We start from the raw sequence: 13,267 nt of genomic DNA on the forward strand, positions 1-13,267 counted from the left end.
AATTAAAGACGTCGGCCGTGCGATGTGGCCGGGCACCATCTTGCATAAACCACGAGGTGTTCGCAGTGTCGTCTAAGGCAGTTTGTACCGCCACAAATTCACGAAGAATGTCCAGATAGCGTGATGCAGTAATCGTTTCGGATCTGAAAAATGTGCCAATGATTCCTTTGGAAGAAATGGCAGCCCAGACCAGTACTTTTTGGTGAGGATGCAGGGACGATGGGACTGCAACATGGGGCTTTTCGGTTCCCCATATGCGCCAGTTCTGTTTATTGACGAAGCCGTCCAGGTAAAAATAAGCTTCGTCAGTAAACCAACTGCTGCCCACATGCATATCGCCGTCATCAATCCTGTGCACTATATCGTTAGCGAATGTCTCTCGTGCAGCAATGGTAGCGGCGCTGAGGGGTTGCCGCGTTTGAATTTTGTATGGATAGAGGTGTAAACTCTGGCGCATGAGACGATACGTGGACGTTGGCGTTATTTGGACCGCAGCTGCAACACGGCGAACGGAAACCCGAGGCCGCTGTTGGATCACCTGCTGCACTAGCTGCGCGTTGCCCTCTGTGGTTGCCGTACGCGGTCGCCCTACCTTTCCAGCACGTTCATCCGTCACGTTCCCAGTCCGTTGAAATTTTTTAAACAGATCCTTTATTGTATCGCTTTTCAGTCCTTTGGTTACATTAAACCTCCGTTGAAAACTTCGTCTTGTTGCAACAACACTGTGTTCTAGGCGGTGGAATTCCAACACCAGAAAAATCCTCTGTTCCAAGGGATAAACCATGTTGTCTACAGCACACTTGCACGTTGTGAACAGCACACGCTTACAGCAGAAAGACGACGTACAGAATGGCGCACCCACAGACTGTGTTGTCTTCTATATCTTTCACATCACTTGCAGCGCCATTTGTTGTTGAAAATTGTAACTACTGTAATTTCGAAAGTTTGTCCGCCTGAAAATGTACTGTTGTCCCAAGCATATTGCAACAAACGGTATATTTCTATCGCTGCTCGTTTAGTTTTTATTGCCGTTTCAAATATACCGGTCATTTTTGAAACACCCTGTAAATGCACCACATTGTAGAGCATCTCAAAGAATTTATATTCCCGCGTCAGAAGTGCCAAGTATCGTCGCCAGAGTGCAGCATGGTCTCACGAAGTGAGAAAGACGACTCCACGGCAGCGTGCGCAAGCAGTAGTGTGGTTTGCAGAAACAAAATCGCCGATTACTGTGCAAAGAAATTATCGTCGTGCGCATAAATGTGATCCACCTGATGTGAAAACAATTAAGGAATGGTATAGGAAGCTTCTGGCAACAGGAAGTGTTCTGAAACATTCTGGCAGTGCTCGTTACGGAGTTTCAGAAGAGACAGTGGAGGATATCAGACAAACGTTTCTCAGAAGCGCACTTAAGTCAATTGGTCAAGCGTTAAGGCAACTTGATGTACCTCGATCAGCATTGCATCGTGTAGTTCACCAGCGTCTTCGTATGTGTGCTTACAAAGTGCAAGTTCTGCAACATCTGACGCCGAGCGACAAACCACGCCGACAACAATTTGCTGCGGATATGCTGCAGCTATTGATATGGATGCCAGCTTCCTGGAAAGATGTTTATTCTCAGATTAGGCAACCTTTTTGGCCTATGAGGAAGGGTTAATAGGCATAATGTTCGGATTTGGGGTTCGCAAAATCCGCACATTGTCATTGACCATGTTCGTGATAGCCCTAAACTAAACGTCTGATGTGGGCTAATGCACGTCAGGACTCTTGGACCGTTCTTCTTTGCGGAACAAACAGTGAATGGGTCAGTGTATCTGGACACGTTGGAGTAGTCTGTGTATCCTCAGATATAAGACTTGCAACCCAACATCATTTTTCAACAACATGGAGCTCCGGCGCATTGGTCAACGGCTGTTCGCAAGTTCCTGGATCGGAAATTTCTAATCGTTGGATCGTACACGGAGGACCCATAGCCTGGCCACCACGTTCAGCCGAATTTACGCCGCTTGATTTATGTATGTGGGGATTTGTGTATGTGACCAAAGTGGTAGACATTCCTACGTTGCGACATCGTATCACTAATGCGATTGCAACAATAACAGAGGAAATGTTACAAAGAACTTGGCAGGAAACTGAATATAGACTCGATATTCTTCATGCTACAGATGGTTTACATGTAGTGGTGTATTGATGATAAATAAATAAATTCTTTGGGGTGCTCTACAATCTGGTGCATTTTTCATTGTCGTATCTACTGTGGTTTTTTTCCTGGATCTTGATTGAATGGGAAACCTGTATTTAACTGGACGTGTACCGTTTTAGAGTAAGTGCTATTCAATCGAACTGGTACAGAGCATTCAGCTACGGAGTAACCGGCCTCAGTGCTGAAGTCTGTAATGTGTTTGCTGATGCTCCCTATGTAGTGTTACTAAACTTCCGAATAATGTTACTAAGGGTTCTTTTCTTAGAGCTTTGTCTGAAAGTCTGAAGTCACTCGTAGATATTTATGGTTTTTTTTTTGGGGTCTGAGCGGTTTTTATTAAAATAAAGTACACGCTGACGATTTTCATATCTGTTATTTAGATGAAAGCAACTTGTGTCAGTCTTGTTTATATTTGATGTAAGACCCATTTCTTAAAGTACTCTGTCGGAGTGGGCAAATCTTCTGTTAAAAGTGGTCTCGGTGCCTTTATATTCTTTGTGTTGGGCAAGAAAAGAAACTCAGGTTGCTCTCTATAAAAGTCTGATGTTTTGCTCTTTTTTTCATGTCACTTAGAGCATTTGGTAGTTCTTTACTGGTAAGAGGCAGGAAATTGTATGTTAAGCAGCGCTTCTTTATTTAGTTTGTTAAACTTCCTTTTTTTAATTTTGTGTGTACGTTGTTCATCTTGTGGTGGTCTAGAGAGAGATTTAATTCTGAGGGCTATCTGGCAACCTGAACGTCGGCATAGGCGGTAGCAAGATATACTGGTTAATTATCAACCACTACTGCACAAACAAGTATAGAATTACGTCTGATGAGACAAAAATGTTGTCCCATGCGTCCCTAGGACTTACGTTTTTATTTTTATTTATTTATTCCATTCCATTGTAGATTGTTACTTATAATTTAAACACAGGCTGTACTGATTCTTACACAAGTTGTCCAGTATACATTAATACTTAATATTATCCTACACAATACTACCTCTCATCACCAAAACGATTTCTACCATTAATAATAACAATAGTCAAAAATAATCTACAAAATCCTATTTTGCAAAAAACTGCACCTACTACCACATCTGTATCTACTACTTTACAATAACTACAATTTTTGCCTGTCACATTCCACAATCGCTCCATTGCTTCCCCGGTCCACAGATAGGCCCTACCAGTTCCTTGGGTGCTGTGGAGGGCGTTTTGGTTGCATCTGCCTCTTACATTGTTTGCTGGCTCACTGGTTGCAGGGAAGGATTGCCCTGTTCCAAGAGAGCATTGTTGTTACTGGTAATGTGTGCAGCCGCAATCCGATTTACGTCACATCGGTTCTTGTTCCATGTGTGGCGAGACACGGCCCACTGCTGCGTTTCTCTCTGGTGTTGTTATGATGGCTGCACTTACGGTGATGGCAGTTCTTTTGCCGCTATTGTTCACCTCAGCTGCCTTGGCTGCGTTGCTTTGCGATCTTCTGTCGCAACCTCTCGTAATGCAGTAGACGGGGGTTGACTGACAAGATAAGCGCCGCCCAAGCCTTTCTTGAAACAGCACCGGCAGTGTTGTCCAAGATCTGCTACTCTGTCTCGCAACGCAATATCTCCTTGACACCGTGTCTTCCGTGCCGATTCACTTGCTGCCGATCAGTATCAGCAGCATCGGTATAAGTAAACATCCCCGGGTGCTATGTTCTGGTATACCCTTTTGACTACTGGCACACTCGGAGGTCTGTCTTCTACCAGTTCGCTTCCAGTAGGCGTCGTAGAGCACATGACTAGTCAGGATCCGTGTAAGGCCTCTTGAGGCTTTTAGGTGCTTCATTACTAGTCCCTGTATCATATTTGGCATGAACCGTAAGTCCTCTCATTGTTTTGGCATCCTTTCATCGTTTCTTCCATAGGTGCAGGATTGATTTTAAATTTGCTGCTTGGTTGTGGCCAGTGTTCCTATTAAATTAAGCATTTCGTAACACTGTTCTTTCTTCGGCCAACACGTCGCCGCTTTTTTCGGTATCTGGAGATCAAGTGGACACATTTCAAGTTTTACTTGCAAAGCCTCAACTGACACAGTGATGTTCTGGGATTATGCAATCCAGGAATCGTTACGATCAAATATCGCAGCAACAGTTTTAATCAGATCAGAAGCTTCACCTTTAGTGTTGCATGGACGCGGGTGTTTCAGTGCAGACAGGCTGCGGAGGACTATGGCTCAACTAACACCCTTCCATCGCAGGCAAGGAGTGAGGTGGCTCAGTGGTACGACACTGGGTTCTATACTACTGGCCATTAAAATTGTACACCACGAAGATGACGTGCTACAGACGCGAAATTTAACCGACAGGAAGAAGATGCTGTGATATGCAAATGATTAGCTTTTCAGAGCATTCACACAAGATTGCCGCCGGTGGCGACACCTACAACGTGCTGACATGAGGAAAGTTTCCAACCGATTTCTCATACACAAACAGCAGTTGACCGCCGTTGCTTGGTGAAACGTTCTTGAGATACCTCGTGTAAGGAGGAGAAATGCGCACCATCACGTTTCCGACTTTGATAAAGGTCGGATTGTAGCCTATCGCGATTGCGGTTTATCGTATCGCGACACTGCTGCTCGCGTTGGTCGAGATCCAATGACTGTTAGCAGAATACGGAATCGGTGGGTTCAGAAGGGTAATACGGAACGCCGTGCTGGATCCCAACGGCCTCGTATCACTAGCAGTCGAGATGAGAGGCATCTTATCCGCATGGCTGTAACGGATCGTGTAGCCACGTCTCGATCCCTGAGTCAACAGATGGGGACGTTTGCAAGACAACAGACATCTGCATGAACAGTTCGACGACGTCTGCAGCAGCATGGACTATCAGCTCGGAGACCATGACTGCGGTTACCCTTGTCGCTGCATCACAGACAGGAGCGCCTGCGATGGTGTACTCAACGACGAACCTGGGTGCACGAATGGCAAAACGTCATTTTTTCGGATGAATCCAGGTTCTGTTTACAGCATCATAATGGTCGCATCCGTGTTTGGCGACATCGCGTATATTCGTCATCGCCATACTGGCGTATCGCCAGGCGTGATGGTATGGGGTGCCATTGGGTACACGTCTCGGTCACCTGTTATTCGCATTGACGACACTTTGAACAGTGGGCGTTACATTTCAGTTGCGTTACGACCCGAGGCTCTACCCTTCATTCGATCCTTGCGAAACCCTACATTTCAGCAGGATAATGCACGACCGCATGTTGCAGGTCCTGTACGGGCATTTCTGGATACAAGAAATGTTCGACTGCTGCCCTGGCCAGCACTTTCTCCAGATCTCTCACCAATTGAAAACGTCTGGTCAATGGTGGCGGAGCAACTGGCTCGTCACAATACGCCAGTCACTACTCTTGATGAGCTGTGGTATCGTGTTGAAGCTGCATGGGCAGCTGTACCTGTATACGCCATCCAAGCTCTGTTTGACTCAATGCCCAGGAGTGTCAAGGACGATCTTACGGCCAGAGGTGATTGTTTTGGGTACTGATTTCTCAGGATCTATGCACCGAAATTGCGTGAAAATGTAATCACATGTCTGTTCCAGTATAATATATATGTCCAATGAATACCCGTTTATCATCTGCGTTTCTTCTTGGTGTAGCAATTTTAATGGCCAGTAGTTTAAGTCAGAAGGACGGTGATTCCGGCTCCTGTCTGGCCACTCAGATTTATGTAGCTCATGGTTTCCTTAGATCGGGATGTTACTTCTGAAAGGGGCCGATTCCCTTCCATATCATGCCCTAATCTGATTTTGTCTCCCAGCTTTAATGACGTTGTCATTCATGGAACATGAAACCCTGATTTTCTCCCCTTCGTTCTTCGATAGACATCCTCGGTGTCACAAAGCAGCTTAAATCCGGTCCAGACTGTATACCAGTCAGGTGCCTCTCAGAGTATGCTGATAAAATAGCCCCATATTTAGCAATTACATACAACCGTTCGCTCACAGAAGGATCCGTACCTAAAGACTGGAAGTCAAGTCACACCAATACCGAAAAAGGAAAGTAGGAGTAATCCGCTGAATTACAGGACCATATCACTGACATCGATTTGCAGTAGGGTTTTGGAACATATACTGTATTCGAACATTATGAAGTACCTCGAAGAAAACGATTTATTGACACGTAGTCATAACGGATTCATAAAACTTCGTTCTTGCGAAACACAATTAGCTCTTTATACTCGTGAAGTAACTGGTGCTATCGACACGGGAATGTCAAATAGATTCCATATTGTTAGATTTCCAGAAGGCTTTCGACACCGTTCCTCACAAGCGTCTTCTAACCAAACTGCGTGCCTACGGAATATCGCCTCAGTTGTGCGACTGGATTCGTGATTTCCTGTCAGAAAGGTAACAGTTCGTAATAATAGACGGAAAGTCATCGAGTAAAATAGAAATAATATCCAGCGTTCCCCAAGGAAGTGTTATCGGCCCTCTATTGTTCCTGCTCTCTATTAACTACATAGGAGACAATTTCAGTAGCCGTCTTAGATTGCTTGCAGATGATGCTGTCATTTACCGTCTTGTAAAGTCACCAGATGATCAAAACGACTTGCAAAATGATTTAGATAAGATATCTGTATGGTGCGAAAAGTGGCAGTTGACCCTGAATAAAGGGAAGTGTGATGTTATCCACATGAGTACTAAAAGATATCCGCTTAATTTCGATTACGCGACAAGTCACTCAAATGTGACGTCTGTAAATTCAACTAAATACTTACAAATACCCTAAATTGGAACGATCACACAGATAATAATGTGGATAGAGCCAACCAAAGACTGCGATTCATTGGCAAAACACTTAGAAGGTGCAACAGGCCTAGTACAGAGACTGCTTACACCGCGCTAGTCCGCCCAATTTTGGAGTATTGCTGTGCGGTGTGGGATACGCATCAGATGGGACTGACGGATGACATCGAAAAAGTACAAAGAAGGGCGGTTCGTTTTGTATTATCGCGAGGTAGGGGAGATAGTGCCTCAGACATGATACGTGAATTGGAGTCATTAACAAAGGCATTTTTCGTTGCGACGGGATCTTCTCATGAAATTTCAGTCACCAGTTTTCTCCTCCTATTGCCAAAACATTCTGTTGGCACCCACCTACATAGGTAGAAATGATCATCACGATAAAATAAGAGAAATCAGGGCTCGCACAGAAAAACTTAAGTGCTAGTTTCACCCGCGTGCCGTTCGAGAGTAGAACGTTAGAGAGACGGCTTTAAGGTGGTTCATTTAACCCTCTGCCAGGCACTTTATTGTGAATAGCAGAGTAATCACGTAGATTTAGATGTAGATGTTCGATCGCAGACATCGACATAGCCTTTGCTGAACTATGAAAATCTTTTGCCTTTCGCATGACGTTGTCACCGGGCAATTTTGTCGACTGTTACATATGAAATACACTCTGAGAAAAAAAAAAAAAAGCGAAGCACCATGAAGGAATTATCCGAATGCGATGGTAATCAGTAGATATGGCGCACATGCCAAAACAAACAAATTATTACAATTTTAGAAAAAATGCAACAGAAAGAGCTTCACAAATTGAGCAAGTCAGTAACGCATTGGCAAAACACTTAGAAGGTGCAACAGGCCTAGTACAGAGACTGCTTACACCGCGCTAGTCCGCCCAATTTTGGAGTATTGCTGTGCGGTGTGGGATACGCATCAGATGGGACTGACGGATGACATCGAAAAAGTACAAAGAAGGGCGGTTCGTTTTGTATTATCGCGAGGTAGGGGAGATAGTGCCTCAGACATGATACGTGAATTGGAGTCATTAACAAAGGCATTTTTCGTTGCGACGGGATCTTCTCATGAAATTTCAGTCACCAGTTTTCTCCTCCTATTGCCAAAACATTCTGTTGGCACCCACCTACATAGGTAGAAATGATCATCACGATAAAATAAGAGAAATCAGGGCTCGCACAGAAAAACTTAAGTGCTAGTTTCACCTCTGAGCCTAGGCATTAATTGACAGAGTTGTTGGATGTCCTCCTGAGGGCTTTCATGCCAAAAGTCTGTCCAATTGCCGCATTATATCGTCAAAATCCCGAGCTGGTTAGAGGGTCGTCCCCATAACGCTCCAAACTTTCTCAACTGGGGAGAGATCCGGCGACCTTGCTGGCCTAGGCATGGTCTGGCAAGCACCAAGACCAACAATAGAAACTCTTGCCGTGTGCAGGCGGGCATTATTATGCTTAAATGTGAACCCAGAATGGCTTTCCAAGACGGGCAACAAAACGGGGCGTAGAGTATCATCGACATACCGGTGTGCTGTAACTGTGCGGCGGATGACAACCAAAGAGGTCCTGCTACGAAATGAAAAGGCACCCCAAACCATTGCTCGTGGCTGTCGAGCTGTACAGCTGCTGACAGGTTGGTATCCCACTGCTGTCTGGGCAGTCTCCAGACATGTCTTCGCTGGTCGTGGTGGCCCGGAATCTCACTGAGTGGAACAGAAATGTCTTCGGTGATGAGTTCGGCTTCGCAGTGAGCCCAGATGACTAGCGAAGAAGTCGCTAGAGACGGCCAGGACGGCAGTGGGTTACCAACCCGACTGTCGCCGGCCATACGGCCCGACAGCCAAGAGTGATGGTCTGGGGTGACATTTCTTTTCACAGCAGGAGCCCCTTGGATGTCATCCACGGCACCCTTACAGCCGATGGTACGTTGGCAATGTTCAAACGCCACGTTTTGTTGGCCCTCATGGAAAGCCATCCTGGGCTTTCATTTTAGCAACATAATGCCATTCTGCACACGGCGAGAACTTCAGCTACGTGTCTTCATGCTTGCCAAACCCTATCTTGGGCAGCAAGGTTGTCAGATCCCTCCCCAACTGGGAATGTTTGCGGCATTAAGGGCAGGAGTCTCCATCAAGCTCAGGATAATGTAACGTGCCAATTGGACGTAATTTGTCACGATATCCCTCAGGAGGACATTCAAAAGCTCTGTCGATCAAAGCCAAGCCGAATAACTGCTTGCATAGGGGCGCTATTGGCTTGCACAGCTCGTGAAGTTCTTTCTCTTGAATAAATCATCCACATTTTATGAAATTTTATCATTTGTTTGTAAGTCGCATCTTTCTATTTACGTCCCATTCAGATAATTTCTTCATGCTGTGTCTTTTTTTCCCTTATAATGTACCATCACAGTAGGAGACAAAGTAACAGAAAAGCATCAGCAATGAGGTTCGCGCCTGATGATGACAAAAGAAGAAATAGTCGAAATCTAATGACAATATTCAGTCGTAATCGCAAATGACGCTTTATTTCATTGCTGGTAACCGGTTTCAGTCTTAGTAGACCATCTTCTTACCAGTGGATGATACCATTGGTGACAGACATAGACAGTCGATGGAGGTGTTGTACGAGTGTGTACTGGGAGGCACCAGTCATCGACAATGGTGTGCCCGCATCTCGTGGTCGTGCGGTAGCGTTCTCGCTTCCCACGCCCGGGTTCCCGGGTTCGATTCCCGGCGGGGTCAGGGATTTTCTCTGCCTCGTGATGGCTGGGTGTTGTGTGATGTCCTTAGGTTAGTTAGGTTTAAGTAGTTCTAAGTTCTAGGGGACTGATGACCATAGCTGTTAAGTCCTCTAGTGCTCAGAGCCATTTTTGACAATGGTGTCACCCACTGGTCTAAGAATAACCCCGGTCACTGATAATGAAATAGTGTCATTTGCGATCACGACTGATTATTTTCATTAGAATGACTCCTAATATGACTACGAATTATTTGGATGACACTTGCATCTGTAACAAAACAAAAAATGAATTGCGTAATTTGGTGTTTCCGAGGTAATGATTAAAAGCGTACGACTACCTCTCGTATATTAGTCTGGTTACTGTCAGCTGAATTAAAGACGCAATGCGTTTTGGTGCCCGCAGGAGGCAACTGCATTAAAGACGCGATGCGTTTTGGTGCCCGCAGGAGGTGCAGAAGTTCCTGGACGGAGCAGAGCACGGCGTCATCTACTTCAGCCTGGGCTCCAACGTCCGCAGCGACCAGATGGCGGAGGACAAGCAGAGAGCGTTCATCGAGGCTTTCCGGGAGCTGCCCCAGAGGGTACTCTGGAAGTGGGAGAGCGATTCGCTGCCCAACCAGCCCGCCAACCTGATGGTCAGGAAATGGCTCCCTCAACAGGATATACTAGGTTTGCATCATACATTCTTGCATTTCAAGTTGGAGGACTGTAAATACGTAGAGCGGACAATAAGTAATACAACACATTTTCATTTTGAAAGCAGGTTGGTTTTATTCAGGATTCCAATCCACCATATTATTTTCCACTCTTTTGGCTAAAGAATCCTTTTTAGCATAATCTTTACGCCACCTTATTGGGAGGGTTTGTGTGTCTGCATTATACCTCTCTACTCGTCGATGTCGGAGCCAACATCCACATACTGCTCCCCGTCGAGTGCATCCTTCATTGGGCCAAGCAGATGGAAGTCGGAAGGTGAGAGATTCGTGCTGTAGGGTGGATGAGGAAGAACAGTCCAATGAAGCTCTGTCAGCTCCTTCGCGTGTGCGGAGTTGTGTGATGACGTGCGTTGTCGTGGAGAACACGATGAAGTCGTTTCTTCGATTTCCTGAGGGTAGTACAGTGCACTTCACTGTTGATCAGTGCCATCGAGCGTAATAACCCCTTCAGAGCCCTAGAAGACCGTCACCATGACTCTACCGGCTGAAGGTGTGGCTTTGAAATTTACCTTCGAGAGAGAGGTTGTATGGCACCCCTCCATGAAATGCCATTTTGTTTCTGGTTTGAAGTGACGAACCCATGTTCATCACCTGTGATGGTGCTTGACAAAAATTGACACGATCATCCTCGTAAAGCGCAAGAAATTCGGCACGGGTGATCTTTCGTTGCTATTTATGGTCTTCTGTTAGTAGGCGAGGAAACCATTGGGCACACAGCTTTGAGTATCACCATCGGTGGACGAATGTGTCAGCACTACCAGCAGAGATGTCCAGTTGGGTAGCGAACTGTTTCCCTCTCATCCAGCGATCACCTCGAACGGGAATATCCGCACGTTCCAGCACTTCAGGAGTCACAGCTGTTCAGGGCGGTTGGCACGCGGGAGCTCGGACGGATTCCTGCCACCTTTCTGTGATGATGCCAGACGCCTCGCCGAACGGCTCACTGTGCTTTTGTTCACTGCCAGGTCTCCGTGAACATTCTGCAAGCGCTTATGAATGTCTACCGATTTTCCGCCAAAAAAACTCAATGACAGCTCTCTGATTGGAACGCCCTCCGTTACAGACACCATTTTGAAGATTACGTATAGCACTGTCAGCTATTAGGAATTCATGAAATTGTTGGGCCTGAGACAGTCATATCCCATTATGTCCCTATTCGCCATTTTCTCAACCGAAATTGGCCGGGAAAAAAAGTGGGCTGCATTATTTCTTGAACGTCCCTCGTATTAGTAAATGAGACCCTGTAAGTAGTAGACGAGCTGTTCTATTTGATCAGTAGAATAACTGATTTTAAAATGTTATCTGTATTCAGTCTCTGTGCCGCCTCCATTGGGGTCAGGACACAGATGATGCAGAGGAGGCACATCTCTATCGCGTGATCTACAGGCCCCGTTCGAAAACACTTTTCCATACAAGCGGCACATCAGTTGAAGCCCCTCCCACACGCCTACCTTTCCGTTATTGACTTCGAGCCATGTCAGTTTTCGCCACTAATTGTGGTACGCACTGTACTCAGATCTTGCACTTGGGTGCCCCTCTCAGACTGGAGGCCCGCAGGCGGAAACTTCTGTCGCTTGGGCCTTAAATGAGCCCTGGCGATCTAAGCTCTTCAGCTGACGTGGCGTGAGTGGATCTTCCCAAAATCTTTCGTTGTGCTTTGAGCACACTCAAGGCTGTGTCTCAAGCCTTACTCGAATGGAAACCGCCATCGATATTTGAAGTTCTGCGAGCTTCTTCGGGTGTACAGAGTGGTGTCAGGACTTGCGTTATCGTGGAGAAGGAAAAGTTCGTTTGCATTTTTGTGACAACGAACACGCTGAAGTCGTTTCTTCAATTTCCTGAGCTGTATGTCTACAGATTCTTCTAAAACACGATCCCAGCATGTGATGCCTCGTTTTGGTGACTTGGTGCCACTGTAACTCATGCTTTGTCCCTTGGAGAGACATTGCTCCCAAATCTGACTTAAATTTTCCTTGTATGTGAGTAGCCACACATATCCGGTTCTTGGACAGTGTGTGTCACTGATGACGTCATCAATGATGTCACGGACTTCCTCTACCCTAAACCCATTTGACAAAGGCCAATTGCCCTACATATAAAATGCTGGGAAATTCTAAATATGGGAGAATTTCAAAAAGTAGCCCAATTGCGCTAGTGTGTTTCCAATGCAGACAGATTTTTCATCCTAAGTATAAATTGGCGGCAAATCAGAATAGTGTATTGTCACGGTGGCTGACCTAGAATATGATGACAATCCAGTTCACACCTATTGGGCTATTTATAACGTCGTAGAATTCTGATGTATTACCCCAGATCTCGAATACTGGCTCTGGCTCTATGATGTGACAATCCAGCTCAGATGTGTTGGGCTGCTTATAACAGTGTAGAACTCCGACATACTGGCCCAGACTTGATATACTAGGGCTGGTTCTGTTACCTCAGAATCCAAATTCTGGAATACTGGTACTGTCATTTCTGGGACAATGAATGTGTGGGCAAGACCACGCCTGTCTGCTGACCTATTTGGCTTCTTTTCCTCACCAAGCAGCTATTCAGTCAGAGGTGTATCATCACTGTTTCTCCTACAACTAAGTTTGGATCTCTCCACTTGAGTCTTTTTTTTAACAACAAAGGGGGGGGGGGGGATGAAGGAACGGGCTCTCCGCCCTCACACCATCCCCACAACACCACTCATGATCTCGCGACGCCCCCACTACCCTACGTCACCACTCCTCATTCCTGCCGTCCACGAGTATCTATACTACTACACACTGAATTAGATCATCCCCCCCCCCACATCCAAAAAAAAGTCCATTTGTGTTATGCTTAAACAATC

General features: G+C 45.8%; 1 protein-coding gene across 1 annotated transcript in view; it reads left to right on the top strand.

Annotated features, from left to right (window-relative positions):
- Positions 1 to 13,267, top strand: part of LOC126199212 (UDP-glucosyltransferase 2-like) — a 156,755-nt gene that overhangs the window by 100,603 nt on the left and 42,885 nt on the right. Inside the window, exon 5 of the mRNA XM_049935991.1 lies at positions 10,162 to 10,384. Within this exon, the coding sequence (XP_049791948.1) occupies positions 10,162 to 10,384 (223 nt within the window). The remainder of the gene's footprint in view (positions 1 to 10,161; positions 10,385 to 13,267) is intronic.

Source organism: Schistocerca nitens, chromosome 8, assembly GCF_023898315.1.
Source record: "Schistocerca nitens isolate TAMUIC-IGC-003100 chromosome 8, iqSchNite1.1, whole genome shotgun sequence".
Classification (NCBI taxonomy): domain Eukaryota; kingdom Metazoa; phylum Arthropoda; class Insecta; order Orthoptera; family Acrididae; genus Schistocerca; species Schistocerca nitens.